We start from the raw sequence: 19,911 nt of genomic DNA on the forward strand, positions 1-19,911 counted from the left end.
TATTTGCATTTCAGCTAGTTATAAGTGTCATAAACTTGAACACTTTTGCCACCATTTCCCAATCTGATAAACAAGCCTCTCTACCCCTGGGTACTGTTGTACCCTTTCTGAAGAATAAATAAGACAACTAGCAAAACCCTTAATAATTAAGAAATAAATTTTAAGAGTTAATAAGCAGACACTTATGCAAAGATTTATGTACAGGTATATTCATTACAACCTTAAAAGGGTAAAAAAAATTGGAAAAAAATAACACCCCAAATAAGAAATTGGTTAAATGCAATTATTCACATAATGAAATACTATGCAAACACCAAAAATTATGTGGTAGGAAAAAGAGAGGAAAATATACAAGATGTATTGATAGATATAAAAATAAAGAGAGAAATCAGACTAAAAATAAGATATGCAATATGAGTCTAGTTAAATTAAAATCCTTGTATATATAGAAAAAAGAATATAAGGACATTACTAATCTTTTGTTAGTCATTTAGAATTTTGGGTGATTTTTATTGTATTTCGTGTGCTTATTTGTATTTTCTAAACTATCTAAAATGGACATAAAAGGATTTAAAATTTCAAGAGGATTTTTAAAAAAAATCTAACCAAGAAAAATTAAAATTTAGAAGGAATATCTAAGGGACACAACTGCTTTTCATTCTGGAAGTTTCCAAACTCTTTTCCCATATCAAGTCAGATGACAAAAATACTGTATATCTCTGTATATAACATCTTTACTTTTTCTTTTTTTTTTTTGGCTTTTTGCTATTTCTTGGGCCGCTCCCGCGGCATATGGAGGTTCCCAGGCTAGGGGTTGAATCGGAGCTGCAGCCACCGGCCTACGCCAGAGCCACAGCAACACTGGATTCGAGCCGCGTCTGCAACCTACACCACAGCTTACGGCAACGCCGGATCATTAACCCACTGAGCAAGGGCAGGGATCGAACCCGCAACCTCATGGTTCCTAGTCGGATTCGTTAACCACTGCGCCACAACAGGAACTCCAACATCTTTACTTTTTATCACTTTGCATGCAGCATCTCTTTCTCTTTCTATACCCAGAAGTATAATTAAATTTTATGCCATAGGCTTTATAAAGGTTAATGCAATATCATATGAGCATTGATTTAGACCCAGCACAACTACTGAAAAGGCTTTCCCCTGGGTGGTTTGCTTCCCACCCCCTGCCAGCTCCAATGCACTGGAAGTTGTCTATTATTAGCAAATAAGCACGAAACGCTTCCTTTTAACTTTACCCAAGTTCAATTACAGAACCCCTTTTTTAGTCTTGGTTTGCTGACATAACTAGATTCCCATCCTCTCAGTTTTTTTTGTCTCTTATTCTCTTACTAATTTTCTATTTTAATGATTCCTAATGGGAAACAGATGGCACACTCAAAATTAGGATAAATCCAGAAGAATGTAAGAAGGGGACAATGACAAATAAGGTTGGAATGCAGGGCAATCACAAGGGATCATGATCATGTAGTAATCGGGCTGCAGCAGAGAGGGCTATGAGGGGAAGGCCACCTGACAGAGCCGAGACCTCTGGTGGAGGACATGGCTAGTTAACACCACTCAGCAGGGTCGGGGTTACGGCTCTCTTAGCCTCACTCTCCTCCCTCATCCTCATCTCTAGGGCCCCACTTCCCCCGAACCCAAGTGGAAGCCAGGGGGCAAGGGAGCCCCTGAGGCACAGAGCAGAATAGAGAGAAGATATGACCCAACGGCTGGGTATCTAGCACAAAAATACTACTGCATTTATTATGAAATGTTTGGAAGTAGGTGACATCTCTATGTGTAAAGAAATAATAGGAATCTTTTAGGTGATATTTACTTTGTTCACTTATGTGAACATTCTTCCATAGCAGAGCCGCCTGCTCGAATCAGCAATAGCTATTTTCTACCATGATGTAGTCTTATGTCCTTAGAACATGATGAGCCAAGAAAGTATTCTGGGGTAAACACATTAGTTATCTCCCTCTTAATTGAAATGCCAGGTGGATTTAAAAATAACTGTGATGTCTTCTTTAGGAGTAAGGTCTATTTTCAGTATGGGCACTGAAATATTATATAATGTTCATGTCATATGTGGATATTGCTAAAATGAATTTGTCTGTAATCTTGTTTAATTTCTCTCTTTTCACTATTCATTAAGAAGGGAGTATATATACTGAGGATGTTGTATTTCAAAGCCTGAAGTTCAGGGAGAGTGAAAAGTGATAAGCAATCAAACCTCAGAGTCATTCAATCATGACTTCTTAGAGATGAGGTGATTTCAGCAATCATTTCATTCAAACACCTCATTTTACAATTGAGGAGGCAAAATCCCACAGAGCCTACATATCTTGCCCAAGGTCACCCTCCTTGTTAGGGCTTCCCAGTTTGGCCTGCTTTCGTCTATATCTCACCATCAAAGTACAGTTGTATTTTGCTTGTTCATTAAATTCATTCATTCAACCAATATTCATCATGTTCCTATGTCAGGCACTAGAGATAAAACAATGAAGAAAATGGACAAATCCCCCCTTTTATGGGACTTCCATTCCACAAGCGAAGAAGATAGTCAATATATAAATAGTAAGTGGAATGCTAAACATTAAGAAACAATTGAGTAGGGTAAATGGACAAAGTCATAGGGAAGGAGAATGCTATTTTAGGTTTCATAATCAAGGACAGACATTCTCTTTGATGACATCTGAGTGGGGTCCTGAATGGAGGGAGAGAATGAGTTATGTAGACATCCCAGAGAGGACTTCCAGGCAGAGGGAACAGCCAGTGCAAAAAGGCTAAGGGGACATGGGCTAGGCCGTCTGGGGAGGAAGAAGCAGGCGGTGATGGCTAGAGCAGGATCAGGAGGGGCAAGTGGCAGGAGATGAGATCCAAGAGATATTGAGCACAATGCAGGGAGTGACATAATCTGAGTGACTTTTAAAAGCATCACTTTGCCTGTTGTGTGAAAAACAGATGGAAGAGGAGGGAAAAGGAGATGGAAAGGGAGAAAGCAGATAAATTAATTAGAAGGGGAAGAAATAGTTCTGATCTAAAAGGTAGAGGCTTCTACTCATGGCAATAGGTAAGGGTGTGGGATAGGGTAAGAAGGGAAAAGTAAGAGTCCAAATATGAAGGCTTTTGGCCCCAGCCCTGGGAGAAGAGGTTTCCATTTGTTGAGAAAAGGAATATGGGGAAAAGAGTAGGTTTGGAGGGAAAAACAAAAATATATTTGGGGCATATTAGATCTGAGGCAGTGAGATGTATGACTTTGGAGTTCAAGAGAGAGGTCCAGACCAGAGATGTTAATTGGTCATTTGAGCCAGCACATACATGGCGTATGAAGTATTTGGAAGTGGTTGAGATCCCCAAGAAAGTACATATACTCAGAACACTGAGGCCCCACGGAATTCCAAGACTTAGAATGATGAGAGGGATCCATTCAAGTTTATTGAGATTAAAGAACAAAGAGAGAACGGCTTCTTAGAAGCCAAATATCAAGTTTTCCAAAGAGGAGGGAATAATCGCTTCTATCTTAATAGTTCAAGTAAGGTGAGGACAGAGAACTGACCCCTGGAATTAGCAACATGGAGATTCCCTGATGACCTTGACAAGCAAGGCTTTGTTGGAGTCAAGGAACAAAATGACTCAAGAAACAACAGGCAGAAAGAGATAGAAACAGGGTGTATAGGCTACAGGATGGTGCTGTTTTCTTAGGGGAGGGAGTGTGAGATCAAGGGGGAGTAGTTTCTAAACGTAAGTCATAATGGTATATTTGTAGGTTAATAGGAAAGACCTAGAAGAAAAGGAGGAATGAGAATGGGAGAGGGCTTAGGATGACCTTGAATAGAACAGAGGGAATAGGATTCTGTTCATAAATGATGGGGCTGGCCATAGACAGGAGTACAGATACGTAATTCATCATAAAAGGAGGGAAGGTGGAAAATGGGGATGGATTCTAACAGGTTGCTACATGTGATATTGGAAGCCAGTGGAAATTATCTTCTTGTGAAATAATATGTCAATAGGTTAAAAAATACATCAAAATCATTAATATTTTCTTCAGTCATCTTAACAAAAGAATAACACTGAGGAAGCAATGAAGCTGTTTTTTTTAACCTGTTAATAACACGTCTTATACTTGACACTTCAATTGTGCTCAAACTGTTCTCAAACTATAATGATCTGGTTTCTTATAGTGTTTAGCCAGAGTGTTTCATTAACTCAAAGAGAGAAATCCTGAGAGAATATTAAAAATAAGAAGACAGATTGTATGCACCCATAGAATATAAAAGAAATACTCCTAGTAAGCAGACTACTAAAGAGACTTTAAATTATCAATTACCTATCTATTTAACAGTTCTGAGTAAACTAAGACAGGACCAAAGCCATGAAAATGACCCTAAAGCATATAGTTTGAAAGCAAGGTTTCTCAAAATGAATTCGTTAGAAAATTAACAGCAAACCGCAATCATAGTGATGAGGAAGCACAGCACAGAGTTTAAAATCGTGAACGATGGCGTTAGACCTCCTGGGTTCAGATCCTAACTGCACCTCCTAATGGCTATGTGACTTTGGGGAAATTAACTCCCCTCCATGTGTCTCTGCTTCTTCATTTATAAAATGAGGATCATGTTAGTACCCACCCCTTAGGGTTATTAAGAAGATTAAATGAACACAAGATAGTGCATTGCACACAGCAAGCATTGTATAGGTGTCTGATAATCAAGTCAAATCATCATGAATAATCAAAACCTAGCCAGAAAATCTAGCCAAAAACTGACACCTGGAGTTAATTTTTAAGACTCAAAACTGTCTACTGGGAATCTTTTACAGAAAAACAAATACATCTGGCTCTTGATCATCTAGGGTGTTGTTTCTTCTCCATCTGACTTTTTCTTAACACTATGTCCTGACAAAGAGTAGGATGATTCCATGATCAGTTTTTCCACTTTTTTTTTTTGTTTTTTTGGTCTTTTTAGGGCCACACCTATGGCATATGGAAGTTTCCAGGCTGGGGTCGAATCAGGGCTATAGCTGCCGGCCTGCACCACAGCCACAGCAACGCCAGATTCTTAACCCACTGATTGAGTCCAGGAATCAAACCCTCGTCCTCGTGGATACTAGTTGGGTTTGTTACTGCTGAGCCATAACAGGAACTCCAGTTATCCCACTTTTTAAAAAGAGGTTCTAATTGAAATGTTTACTTTTAAAAGACAGTGAAAACTAGAAAAGTGATCTTCTTGGATTACCATCCTAGCTTTCTGTCACCTATTGGCTCAAACACTGAGAGCTGACTCTATGTTTAAACTCATATTAGACGGTCAAAATCAGTTAATAGGCTATGTTAATGTGCATTTCTAAATTTTAATTACAAAATAAGGAAGCATATGAATATTTTAGAATTATGTGATCCTTGATTTATTTTCTCTTCTCCCATCCCACATTCACTCTTTTACTCATACAATGCTACTCAGAGGACTAATATTAAATATTCAGAAGATAAAGTCTGAGCCCTCAGCTTATTTTGGAGTCACTTCTACATAAAACACATACTATATTCTTTTGGTCACTGTAATATCCTGATAGTTAATTTACCTACTAGGTTTTATAGTTCCCTTGTTTGGGTTATTTCATCAGATTCCCAAAAAGAAGACAGATAGTTAAAAGAAAAACACCTGCTCACACTTTGACTGCAAGATCGTATCTCCAGGCATTCGTAACTGAGAGAACCACACAACCGAGGCTGGGAAATGGTTAAACAGATTGGTTCTCAGCTAGACGGGGCTACTTCAGCTCTAGTGGCAGGTAGTCCCTTTGAGAAATGTTTGTAGTGAGATGTCTGGGTGGGTGGATATTAGAGCAGAGGTAAAACTGGCATTCAGAGAGGTTCAAAGACATGCTTTTAGGGTCCAAATGGTTTATGCAAAAAGTGCTATAAACCATTTTGAGGTTATCTGAATGTCACTGCATGACTGAGTGTTTTTGTTTGTGTTCACAATTCAGTTAGTCCCCAGTGATATATTATATAAACCGATAATATTTATATCTTCTCATTTTAGTCCAAGTGGAATCCAGTTAGATCAATCAATCTCTCTCTTCTCCCCTCCTTTCTCTCTCCCTCTCTCTCTCACACACACACACCACTTTACTCAAGTTTGAGAAGGAACAGCATGAGGGGAAAAGGCCCTGGAGAAACAGTGGAGGAGCTGGACCAGGAGGTGCCATCTCTAAGGGGCCTCTCTTCGAGGAGATATTTTCCAGACAGGGATCTGATTTTAAAGGTCCTTTTGCCACTACCTAAATCCCCAAGATCTATGTCCCCCTTCCTCTGCAACAGCTGAACATTCACTGGAAATAAAAGGCAATCAGTCATAGCCATTTAAAGGAAACTGCTGAGGGCAGTTCCATACCCATAGGTTCCTATGGTGCCCAGATGCATACAACAGCAATTAAAGGCCTAAACAAAAAGAAAAAAATTAAGCAAGAGCTGATGAACCCTATTGGAGTCAGTCAGGGCAAAACGTTTATACTCCAAGGTCTGAACTTGGACCAACGGTGACAAAATAAATAATTTTTATTAGCATAGGAGCATTCACAGTAGGAAGCACTCAAGACTAGCATGGGCCAGTGTGAGGCTAGATGCCCAAAGTATGGCTGGATGATACAGGACCAGGAAATAAGAGAAGGTCTAGACATAGATGAGGGCAGAGGCACCATCCTAAGCTCCCCAAGCTTAGACCTTCATCAACAGCACTGAGAGAAGCAGGGAAGTCAAACATACACATACATAAAGACACACATTTGTATGTTCTGCATATATGTGCATTTATATTTAAATTTACTATATGTAGTCAGGCTTAACTAATTGCAAATTCCATGTATACTCCCCTCCATTTTGTATTTTTAGTGTTTGTCTATTAATACTTTTGTACTACTTTTAAAATTTGAAGCTAAAAGAAACCCTTTTGTATTATTAAAGAGCTTTTATGAACCTAACTGAGAATTGTATACTATTATTTGTAGCACAGCAGGCCAACATATCCCTTTAAAATGATACCAGAAAAAGGGTAATTTCTGTTTGAGTGAAGTGACCTCTTATAATTGACTGGGTGTAATATGCATCACACTGAAGGAACTTGGTACATACTTATTGAGTAAGTGGATAAATGAATGAATCATAATAAGCCTATCTGGACCTGTAGTGACCCCTTTGGGATTGTACAAAATCTTTCTGTAAATATGTCTTACTAAGAGTGGACACAAGTCTCCTATGTGTGAGCAGTGGGGAGTGAGCAGAGTACTTCCTGAACCTGTATGGGTAGCTGGATTACATGGTGGTGGTATTAGGAATGCCAGGTGCCTGAGTGATTTTATCAGCCTGCTTCCTGCCAATAGAATTTGGGGGCATCCATTAACCTCCTATTTGTCTTTTTCTTTCTAACCTTACTTCACTTAGTATGATAATCACTAGTTGCATCCATGTTGCTGTAAATGGCATTATTTCATTCTTTTTTATGGCTGAGTAGTAGTCCATTGCACATATGTACCACATCTTAATCTGTTCATCTGTCAATGGATATTTAGGTTGTTTCCCTGTCTTGGCTATTGTGAATAGGGCTGTTATGAACATAGGGGTGTAGGAATACTTTTGAGTTATAGTCTCTTGTCCAGATATATGCTCAGGAGTTAGATTGCTGGGTTGTATGATAGTTCTATGTTTAGTTTTCTGAGAAACCTTCATACTATTTTCCATAGTGGTTATACCAATTTACACTGGGAATTTTTAAAAATCATTCTTCTATGTCCACCTTTTTTTCTACTCTTGGTTCTTTAGATCAGTATATTGCTAGATTAAGAAACATTGGAGAGGAGTTCCCATTGTGGCACAGTGGAAACAAATCTGACTAGTATCAGTGAGGATGTGGGTTTGATCCCTGGCCTTGCTCAGTGGGTAAAAGGATCCAGCACTGCCACGAGTTGTGGTATAGGCTGCAGACGTGGCTTGGATCCTGCATTGCTGTAGCTATGGCATAGGCCGGCAGCTGCAGCTCTGATTCAGCCCCTAGCCTGGAAACTTCCATATGCTGCAGAGGCACCCCTAAAAAGAAAAGGCAAAAAGAAACATTGGAGAAAAGGCATTGCCTTGTGGCATAGTGGGTTAAGGATTGCTGTTGTCATTGCAGAACCTCAGGTAGCTGCCATGACATGGGTTCAATCCCTGGCCCAGGAACATTCACATGCTGCAGGTGTGGCCAAAAAAAGAAAAGGAAAAGAAAACATTGGAGAAGAGATTTTGTAATCTCATGATTAATATCGCTCATAAGACCCCACAAATTCCCATATTGACAGAATGGCTTTGATCTGATTTGGGAAAATACACTGGATTGCTTCCTAAGCACAGAGCTTCTGGAATCTCCTGAGAAGCAGTGCTGTTCCAGCCCTCAAGCCTGCATTCTGATTCTGATAGCCTACCTTCTTTTGTTTTAGACTCTTTCCCCTCTTCCCTGGTTATGCGCAGATGCATATTTGCCAGGTCACCTGTACACAAGGGTAAGCACCCAAGTGCCAACATTTTACTGAAGCCTTGGGTCTACTGGTGTTTACCGGTGCGATGTCACTTGAGGCTAAGAGATCACAAAATGATTGCTTCCCTAGAAACATCTCTGCAGTAAGGCTGTAGGTCCGATGGCCAGTGTAGTCATTCTGGCTTTTCTGATAACATTCCCCATTCCTTAAGTCATGCAATATGGGTGGTTTCAATGCTAGATTCAGAGTTGGTGAAAAATGGAGAGGAGTTGTGACATTGGGACTCCTCTCCAATGTTTCTTAATCTAGCAATATACTGATCCAAAGAACCAAGAGTAGAAAAAAAGGTGGACATAGAAGAATGATTTTTAAAAATTCCCAGTGTAAAGTGGTACACTTGTTATGGAAAATAGTATGGAAGTTCCTCAGAAAACTAAATATAGAACTATCATATGATCTGGCAATCCCACTCCTGGGCATGTATCTGGACAAGACTATAATTCAAAAACAGTCATGTACGTCCATGTTCATAACAGCCCTATTCACAATAGCCAAAGAAGGGATGTGTCTCCATGCCGTGTGAGCCTTGCTTAAAATCTCCATTTTGGGAGCGAGGCTTAAACTACCCTTGCCTTGGATCCCACAGAACACCAGGCATCATGCAACGAAACCTCCTAAAATGCTGTGGTGCAAAGCAATTTTTTTGTTGTTGTTATTCAAGCCATCCAAAGAGCCACATCCAGCGAAATGGTGGTTCTGGGACCAATATTCCATATCAGGCATTTTGAGGTTCATCTAGCACAGTAATTTTGTTTCTTACAATAGCTCGTAGGTATAGTTTATGGAAAGGCAGCATCTCTTGATTTTATCATGACAATTTCAAAAATGTAGAGCTGCTTCTGAAATATTGCAATTATCACCTAACAGCTTATGAATCAAAACTTTCCATGAGTCTTGAGATAAAACTATGAAAACTGTGAATATTGTATTCAGCTAGAGTTTTAAAGCACAAAAGAAAAAACGTGATCTAATAACTTAAATGTACAGCTGCAAGGAGCTGGGTACCTACCAGGATAAGCTTTGATGTTAGATAGAAATTAAAATGTTACTCCACCAAAACGATGGTATTATTTCTTAAAATTACTGAGCAGAATTAGGATAGAGATGACCTCTCGTTTAGAAATCCTAAGGTGAGGTTTTACACACAGCACAGTTTTTCTACCTTTGTTCCTGCTCTCTTAGGAGAAGAGACAATCACACAAGCAAAAGAGTAGATAGGGAGGAAAAAAATGCCAGTGAATAAAGCAACCAGTCTCAGTCTCAGGTCGGGGAGGGGGGGAACATTGCCTACAGGGAATTTTCCACTAAGCTTCTATTAAACAATGAAGAACTAAAATTTGTTCCCAACAAATAAAATAGTCAAAATGACAAGGATCTATGGTTAGTATATATATAAAAAATAGTCAGAACTGTAGAAAATACGTAAATATGTCTGAGACTGATATAGAAACCTTTTTTTATGGCCACACCTGCAGCAAATAGAAACTCCTGGGCTAGGGGTTGAATCGGAGCTGCAACTGCAGGCCACAGCAACACCAGATCTGAGCCACATCTGCGACCTACACCATAGCTTGCACCACTGAGCGAGGCCAGGGGTTGAACCCACATCTTCAGGGATACTAGTCGGGTTCTTAACCTGCTGAGCCACAACAAGAACTCCCTATAAATATCTTTCCAACTTTAAACACAGAAATTTTGGCCAAACTATAACATAACTACACACACACACACACACACACGCATGCATGCACGCATGCACACACACACACACACACACACACACCCCTACCTAGAACTGAAAATAAAGTTGGAACTCAAGGTCAGAGCAGTGAGAGGGAGACAAAGCCAAGTGACCCTTGAGGAGAAATGGACCTGAAATAGGCCTCAGGAGCTGGTGGCCAGGTCTTTAATATCAGCTGTGGGATCCATGCCCATGAGATCAAGAACCAAGCTATCTATGAAGAGCAAGAAGTCATATAGAACTTGTCTACACACATAGTGGGAACCAGATACATCACAATCATTCCCCGGGAGAGTGACAAGGGGGCTATTATTCTGCTTGGGACTAGAGGAGAAAAACAGTCAAGTGCAGAATCCAGATGCTATGCATAAATGCTAACTGGGCACCTGCTCCAAGCTCGGAGCATAGCTCCCAAGTCTCAAAGTTAATATACGAATGGGTCCTGGGCCAGTAAAATGCATAGAGTCCTTGTCAGAGACTAACATAAAAGCTCTCCATTAAGATGTTCTCACTACTAGGTTACAGTTCATAAAGGAAAGAAAAATTCACAACTAAAAGGTTTAATAACTGATAACTTGATCATTTTAAATTTCCATGAAACTACAGACAATAAGGCAAATTTAAAGGCAGGTGACCAATGAAAGCAAACATATGCAACTCATATAATTGATAAAAATAAACAGTATTCACAATTTGTAAAGAACACCTACAGATTAAAGAAAAAATATACAAATGGATAAGAAGCATGAATAAGCAATTCAGAAAGGAATAAAATTGCCCAATAAACATGAGATTTTCAATCTCACAAGTCACCAGGAGAATCCAGTTTAACACACTTTTATCAGATAGGCAGAAGTAAAAAAGAATTGTTTAAATATCTTATAAAGTAAAAAAAAATCTTATACAGTTGAAAACACACAAATCCTACAACATAGTGATTTCCATGCCAGATATACCCTATAGAAAGCTGTGCATATCTGCTCCAGTCAATCTGTATAAGGTGACTGCTACAGCAGTTTCAAGAACAAAACCTAAGAAACTTAAATGTCAACCCACTAAAAGAAGGTATAAATGTTAGTCTAGCTCCACAATGGAATACTACATAGCCTTTATAAGGAGTAAACTAGATCTCTGTGTATTAACATGGCTATATCTCAAAATGTAAGGTCAAACAAAGAAGTATTTGCTATACAGGTGGTGTTGGGAAAGTTGGGCACCACAAGTAAATCAATGAAGTTAAAACACATCTTCACATCATACATAAAAATAAACTCAAAATGGCTTAAAGACTTAAACATAATTTGTGACAAAAAACTCCTAGCAGAGAACATGGGCAAAATATTCTTTTACATAAATCATACTGATGTTTTCTTAGGTCAGTTTCCCAAGCAATATAAATTAAAGCAAAAATAAACAAATGGGACCTAAACAGACTAACAAGCTTTTGTACATCAAAGGAAACCATAAACAAAATGAAAAGACTACCTATGGATTGGAAGAAAATATTTGCAAATGATGCAACTAACAGGGGACTAATTTCCAAAACATACAAAGAGCTCATAAAACTGAATAACAACAACAACAAAAAAACAAACAGCCCAATCGAAAAATGGTCAGAGGACTTAAACAGACATTTCTCCACATACAGACTGTCAATAGACCATGAAAAGATGCTCAATATTGTTAATTTTTAGAGAAAAGTAAAGCAAAACTACAATGAAGTACCATATCACACTAGTCAGAATGGCCATCAAGAACTATACACAATGCAATACTAATGAGCCATAAAAAAGAACAAAATAATGCCATTTGAAGCAACATGGATGGAACTAGAGGCTCTCCTACTAAGTGAAATAAGTCAGAAAGAGAAAGACAAATACCATATGATATCACTTACACCAGGAATTTAATATATTGTACAAATGAACCTATCCAGAGAAAAGGAACAAACTCATGGACATGGAGAAGAGACTTGTGGTTGCCAAGGAGGAGGTGAGGGGGAGGGATGATTTGGAGTTTGGGATTAGCAGATGCAAAATATTCTATATAGAATGGGTAAACAACAAGGTCTTACTGTATAGCACAGGAAACAATATTCATTATCCTGTGATAAACCAAATGAAAGAGAATATATATATATTCTGAATCACTCTGCTGTATAGCAGAAATTAACACATTTTAAATAAACTATACTTCAATACAATAAATTTTTAAAAAGTAGTATATTCTGCATGACAGTGTGGTAATATTCTTTTAAAAAGTAAGAAATAAAATACATATTAAAATATGCTAAAAGCAATAGATAGCCTGAAAGATAGCTATAAAATTCATGATTGAGATTGCCTTTGGGGTGGTAAGAAGGGAAATGGTACTGAGGAAGTCTTCAAAAGAAGATTTCAACTTTACAAAATAAAACAAATCTGAAACTGAATGAAAAATGTTAAGTTTCAATGCTAGGTGATGAGTACTAATATATTTACCACATTAATCTCTGTACTTAAATCTTTTCTAGCTTTAAGAAATAATTTTTAAAATAAAATAAATAAAATACATGCCTTGGTCCTATATAATTGCAAGAGATTGACCATAAATTTGGCTTAGAGCTTAAGTATACCTTCCATTACTGCATGTTTTGTTGTGGTGGTTGTTGTTTTGGTGTCAGGCCAAATGTCAATAATTATCTGCAAGCTCCTGAAGGTCTTTCTCCCATCTTCCAAAATGCCTTTCTCTCATTACCAGAAGTCTTATAGACTGCAGAGAAAACAGCTAGCAATATCTCTCTACCGTTTCCTGTATTATCATGTCAATTCCTCAACTCAAATAGTCTTTTCAGCAAGTGGTGCTGGGAAAACTAGACAGCCACATGTTAATCAATAAAACTAGAACACACCCTTACACCATGCACAAAAATAAACTCAAAATGGCTTAAAGACTTAAATGCAAAACAAGACACCATCAAACTCCTAGAAGAGAACACTGGCAAAACATTCTCCGACATCAATCTTACAAATGTTTTCTCAGGTCAGTCTCCCAAAGCAACAGAAATAAAAGCAAAAATGAACCAATGGGACCTAATCAAACTGACAAGCTTTTGCATAACAAAGGAAACCATAAAAAAAAAAGACAACTTACAGAATGGAAGAAAATAGTTTCAAATCACGCAACTGACAAGGGCTTAATCTCTAAAATATACAAGCACCTTATACAACTCAACAGCAAAAAAAGCCAACAACCCAATGGAAAAATGGGCAAAAGACCTGAACAGACATTTCTCCAAGGAAGATATACGGATGGCTAGCAAGCACATGAAAAAATGCTCACTGTCACTGATTATTAGAGAAATGCAAATCAAAACTACCATGAGGTACCACCTCACACCAGTCAGAATGGCCATCATTAATAAGTCCACAAATAACAAATGCTTGAGCAGGTGTGGAGAAAAGGGAACCCTCCTACACTGTTGGTGGGAATGTAAACTGGTACAACCACCATGGAAAACAGTATAGAGGTACCTCAAAAAACTAAATATAGAACTACCATATGACCCAGCAATCCCACTCTTGGGCACATATCCAACAAAACTTTCTTTGAAAAAGACACATGTACCCGCATGTTCACTGAAGCACTATTCACAATAGCCAAGACATGGAAACAACTAAAATGTCCATCGACAGATGAATAGATTAAGATGTGGTATATATACACAATGGAATACTATTCAGCCATAAAGAAGAACAAAACAATGACATTTGCAGCAACATGGTCGGAACTAGAGACTCTCATGCTAAGTTAAGTCAATTAGAAAGAGAAGGACAAATACCATATGATATCATTTATATCTGGAATCTAATATATGGCACAAATGAATCTTCCCACAGAAAAGAAACTCATGGACCTGGAGATCAGACTTGTGGTTGCCCAGGAGGAAGAGGAGGGAGTGGGATGGATTGGAAATCTGGGATTAATAGATGCAAACTATTGCCTTAGGAATAGTTAAGGAATGGATAAGCAATGAGATCCTGCTACATAGCATAAGGAACTATATGTACTCACTTATGATGGGGCATGATGGAGGATAATGTGAGAAAAAGAATGTATATATGTATGTGTGACTAGGTCTCTTTGCTGTACTATAGAAAACTGACAGAACACTGTAAACCAGCTATAATGGAAAAAATAAAAATCATTTGAAAAACAATTAAATGCACTTACTTCAATTCTCAATACTTGGGTTATTAATTTGTGTATTCTAGCACTGTCTCTGTAAATTCCCAGAAAGCGGAACTGTATCTAAATCTCTTTAAATGGAACTTAAAATGACACTACATGAAAACAATATTTAGGAATACATTACTTTTCAAGGTCATACTAATTTGTAGAGAGAAAGTGCTATGAAAGAGATCAGTGTAGATGACAATTCTCTACGGATATGTTTTTCCAATATTGTGCTTTCATAGCAGTAAATAATTGGTAAGTTTTCTTAAAGAGATGTGCAGAGTTCACATGCATTATTTGAAACATGATTGATATTTATGAGTTTCTCTCTTGATGGGGACTTGATGAAACCACCCAACTTACTTACTTAAACTGTAAATTACTCTTCTCTGCAGCTTACTTTGTCAAAAGTCATATAATTTCTACATATGTTGTTTTTCACACATGCTGACTGTACACCTATTTGCTGATGTAAGAGCACTAAATAAATAAGAACAAAGGCAACTGAAGTATAATAAAATGCAGAAAAACTGAATGTTAGCTAAAAAAAAACATAGTGCTTTTTTCCCCTCCATGTTTAATTTTGAAGGAAAAACTTCTAGACAAGAGCTTCATAAACCTGGTTGGTCATACGGCTTGAAGTATCAATTGTGTTCACAAAAGCAAAAATCTATTTATCAAGGACTATGAATTAATCAGTCATTCTTAGCACTATAAGCAGCTCCAAAAGAAAACATTTTACATCATGCAGATCAAGTGAATACAGATGTATAGGTTAATGGAAGTTCATTTCATTATGTTATGAAGTTGATCATAAATTGCCTTTGCAAATTATTTCCACAGAAGTCATAAAATTTAAAAAATTTTTATTATAGCTGGTTTACAATGTTTGCCAATTTCTGCTGTACAGAAAAGTGATCCTGTTGTAGATATACATACATTCTTTTTCTCATATTATCCTCCATTATGTTCCATCACAAGTGATTAGATACAGTTCCTGTGCTATACTGCAGGATCTCACTGCTTGTCCATTCCAAATGCAATAGTTTCCATCTACTAACCCCAAACTCCCAGTTATTTTTGCTGTAAATTCTATCATTTTTGTGATGTGGACAAACAAAATATCTAAATAAATACCCCATATGTAATTTTAAAATGCCTTGTGAAATATATTTTATCTTCCACAGGTAGTCAGTAATCTTTTTAAAGCTGTTAATAAATGTCTTGATTAATATTTTGAAGACTGGGAAATAAATGTTCATTCAAAAGTAGAATGATGAATTTATGTCAGTATGAAAAACCAAAAAATCTAGCAAATAAAAAAGTAGATTCTTTTTTTTTTTTTTTAATGGCATATGGAAGTTCCTGGGCGGGGATTGAATATGAGTCACAGCTGTGATCTATACTGCAACTGCGGCAATGTGGATCCTTGAACCCATGCCTCTCCAGTGACCTGAATTGCTGCAGTTGGATTCTTAACTCATTGAATCACAGCAGGAACTCCAGCAAATTATTTAAAAAGCTTTTTGGTATTCCATGAATTGCACTGATCCCCGTACAATGTATTTTCCCAATAAGGACATCTTGTGGCAGTCATTTGCTATACTGCCATCAACCAAGATGCTATCCCGGAACCACTGGTTTTGCCATGTCCCTTCTTAGTACAGGATGTAACAATACTCACAATACTCATTTTTCTTTACACACAGCATCTCTTCTAATAACAAGTACTCTGCTTGCAAAGGTCAATAAATTGGGTTCTCACCCATGTCTATAAATCTTGGAAGCTCAAATAAATGGAAGCTAGACTCCACTAGAACCTTAGGAATCTTTCTGAGAACTGCCTGTGAGAATTCCATGCCAAATACCAAGATCAATCAAAGCTCAATTAGGCAACTAAAGTTTCATTCACATATTCATAGCAAAGAGGTTTTTTTTTTACTTTTTTTTTCTTATCTTCTCTTTGTAACAATTCTTTCTTCTTCCATAGTTTCTCTTTCTCCTCCTCCTTTTCTCTTCTTCTGGCAGAAATTTCCATTTCCAATCTTGCTACCTCTTCCTGGTGGGCCCGCCATTGAAGAACCTGCAATAAATAGAAATTCATTTCGATAGCTATACACACTCAAATGATTTCACAGATTACAATAAGAGTAGGTTCTGTATCAAGCAGATATCAAAATTTTTCAAGTACACATTAAAATAAAGCAATTTCAAAATCATCTCATTCAGAGATTCTTCACTTGGATTCATGAAGTGAAATCCTTAAGAGTCTGTGAATTGACTTCAAAAGGATCTCTGAATTATAGTGTGTAAAAGTTTTGGTGTGTTTGCACGGTGTGTTTTTCTGGAACAACAGCTCCAGTTTCTGGTTAGCAGTTTTCAAAATTTTTCAAATGGTCCTAAGATCCTAAAATATCTAAGAATCATTGGTATATTTCATCCTGATTTTATAAGTGAAGAAAATGAGCTAAATGAAGATTAAAAAAAATTTAAGAACTGTGAAAGAACTTTCTAGGTACCGATAGGTATTATTGGTAGAAGTATAATTGATACAGTGCTTTTAGAGGACAACTGGGCAATATGTAAATATGTGTCACAATATAAAATATGCATAGTCTTTGACCCATAACACCACTTTTGGGAAGTTATTAAATATTCAAAAGAAACCATCAACTGGACAAGTGCACAAAAATATGCTTACAGAAATGTACACTGCAGGGCTACTTAAACAGAAAAATTGCAAAGAGTCTAAATGTCTGGCAGTAAGAGATGACTTAACTACATTGCCTTCATACAATGACTGCCATTGAAAAAGGATTTATATTTCTATACCCATCGACATAGAAAATGTCCACAACATATTATTAGATACAAAAAAGCAGCTGTAAAACCAAATTTATAGCATGATCTCATTAATATCAAATATCATCTATGTATCTAAACCTAGAAAGAGATTTGAAATGAGGTTTACCAAAATATAAATATTGGTTATCTTTGAATAGTATCATTTCATGGAATTAAAAAAAATGTATTATTTAAGCCTGTCTGTGCCAAGTGACATTTTTACAACAAGCATGTATTTGTAAGGAGTAAACCAATGAAACTAACAAGATAAAAGTAAACACATGTTTCAGGTATACATGTAGCTAACAAAGCAGAGAGGAAAGGGATGGAGAGGTATGCAGAAAATTTTTTTTTTGCAAAGGGAGAAACTAGCATTCTCCATTTAATACCTCATTGTTTTGTATATTTGGTACAAGCAGGGCTCATTATAGTAATACATAAAATGAAAATTGAGTAAAGAAAATATCCTAAAAATAAGATGAACTAAAATGACTAAATAGTTAAGCCCCTTTTGTGTTTTTTTGGCCATGCCCATGGCATGTGAAAATTCCTGGGCTAGGGATCGAACCTTCAACACAGTAGTGACCTAAGTGGCTCCAGTAACAACACCAGATCCTTAACCCGCTATGCAACAAGAGAACTCCAAGCTCCTTTGTATTTCCATTATTCAAAGTTTTTTTCTAAGAATATATTTGGCTTTCTCACTTCTAGCCAACACCCCACTTTAACCTAGCTAATGTATAATCTCTAGGTAGGTTTCTTCTGTGCCTTCCCTTATAACAACATTTTTCTTCTAGCCTCCTGGCATGATCCAAACTATTCTCCCACCTGAAATGCCTTCAGTTTCCCTCTATTTTATAAAATGCTTCTTGGCCCAGCACAGGACCAGCATCTTCCATGACATGTTCTCCAACCCACACTCATCTCTCTTTCTGCCCCCTTCATATTTCACTTACTGTGTCATAACTATTCTCTAATTATTTTGACCATAATATTTCTATTTCCATTTAGAGCAGAGTCCATAGCACATCATAGGTGCTCAATTAATACCTATTCAATTTACCAAAATAACACTTTTAATGGAACATAATAAATAAAAAAGAAATAACTGCATCAGAATATACTATTTTGCAACACCTAATGGGTCATTGTTCACGATCTTCAATTGCTACTAAAAACTGCATTTTAACAGCTGATGAAAAATGTTATAGCAGGTGGATCGAGCTGGCAACAGGTGAAAATGCTGGATAATCCTAACATCACTGAGAAATAAGCAGCGAAACAACATTCCCACGAACCATTATTGCCAAAAAATAAAAATGAAAATGATCAAATCTCTAGAACTACCTATCAGTTTTCAGAGAATTCAGTCAATGGAGAAACAGATTAATCAGAAAAACTGAAATTTGAAAAACTTTCAAGGATTTAACAAATTATAAGGGAAAGAGAAGGAAGGAGAAATATGAGCTAAAAGGCATTTAAGAAACATAGCAACCAAATGCAATATGTGGATAATATTTGATTTCTAATTTGAATAAACTAAATGTGAAAAAATTATGAAACAATTAGATATTTCAATATTGATTAGTTAGCTGATGCTACTATGGAAATATTGTTAAAGTTTTTAGGTGTGATCATAGTATGGTTATGTGTGGTTTTTTTTAATTTTTAATTTTAGACATATATACTGAAACGTGGATGAAATGATATGGTATTTGGGGATTTGCGAACCACTCTCCAAGGGACATGGGAGGGTAGGTCAGGTATAGATAAAAAAAAAAATTGACTAATGACTTGATAATTGTTGAGTGATGATAGAATTTTGTATATATAAATTTTTCCACATTAAAATAAAAAAAAACTCATAAAAATAATGTATGTCCAAAGAGATTTGTAAAATAAAGTACTGTAATCTCAAGGTTCTCAGGTGAGACTTGAGATGTGGTGAACCAATGCAAAGAAAACAGTATACATTCAGCCTTTCTGAGTACTGAGACTATTCCATAAATGTCAATGGAAGTTTGTGTTTTGGAACTACTCTTCTCACCTTTTGATTTGAGAGTAATTTATTGGAATTATCATTGAATGAACATTGCACATGTGATATCATATGATTTAAAGAAGCCAACTATAAGCAAATACTTATAACTGGACAAGACTTCTGTTTCCAAAGTTAAGTTTAGCAAGAAAATAACCAGACCAATAACACAATTTACCCAATTTACCCTCTTCTCACTTACAAGTATAAACGATATTTCTCCTATTCTCCAGAATAAGATTATGGCAGTTTTTCAAATGGGACACATTATAAATTAGGAAACAAATATGAAATGCCAGAACAAAAAACTCGAGCAAGTCAGCATCAGCCTTTAGAAACTAAGTTGCTTCCACTTCATACGGAATCATGAAAATGTTCAGGGACCATTGTAAGTTTGCCTGAAATTGATAACTCACAGCATCATCTATAATTGAACTCATATCCAAAAGAAGGTGAAAAGTGAAGAGGAGAAGGTTATCAAAGCTAGCATTAT

The 19,911-nt window shown here is 36.8% G+C and overlaps 1 protein-coding gene across 1 annotated transcript in view; it reads right to left on the bottom strand.

Annotated features, from left to right (window-relative positions):
* CCDC148 (coiled-coil domain containing 148) overlaps positions 1-19,911 on the bottom strand; it is a 278,930-nt gene that overhangs the window by 73,896 nt on the left and 185,123 nt on the right. The window contains exon 12 of the mRNA XM_047772670.1: positions 16,479-16,619. Within this exon, the coding sequence (XP_047628626.1) occupies positions 16,479-16,619 (141 nt within the window). The remainder of the gene's footprint in view (positions 1-16,478; positions 16,620-19,911) is intronic.

Source organism: Phacochoerus africanus, chromosome 3 (genome assembly GCF_016906955.1).
Source record: "Phacochoerus africanus isolate WHEZ1 chromosome 3, ROS_Pafr_v1, whole genome shotgun sequence".
Taxonomy (NCBI): Eukaryota; Metazoa; Chordata; class Mammalia; order Artiodactyla; family Suidae; genus Phacochoerus; species Phacochoerus africanus.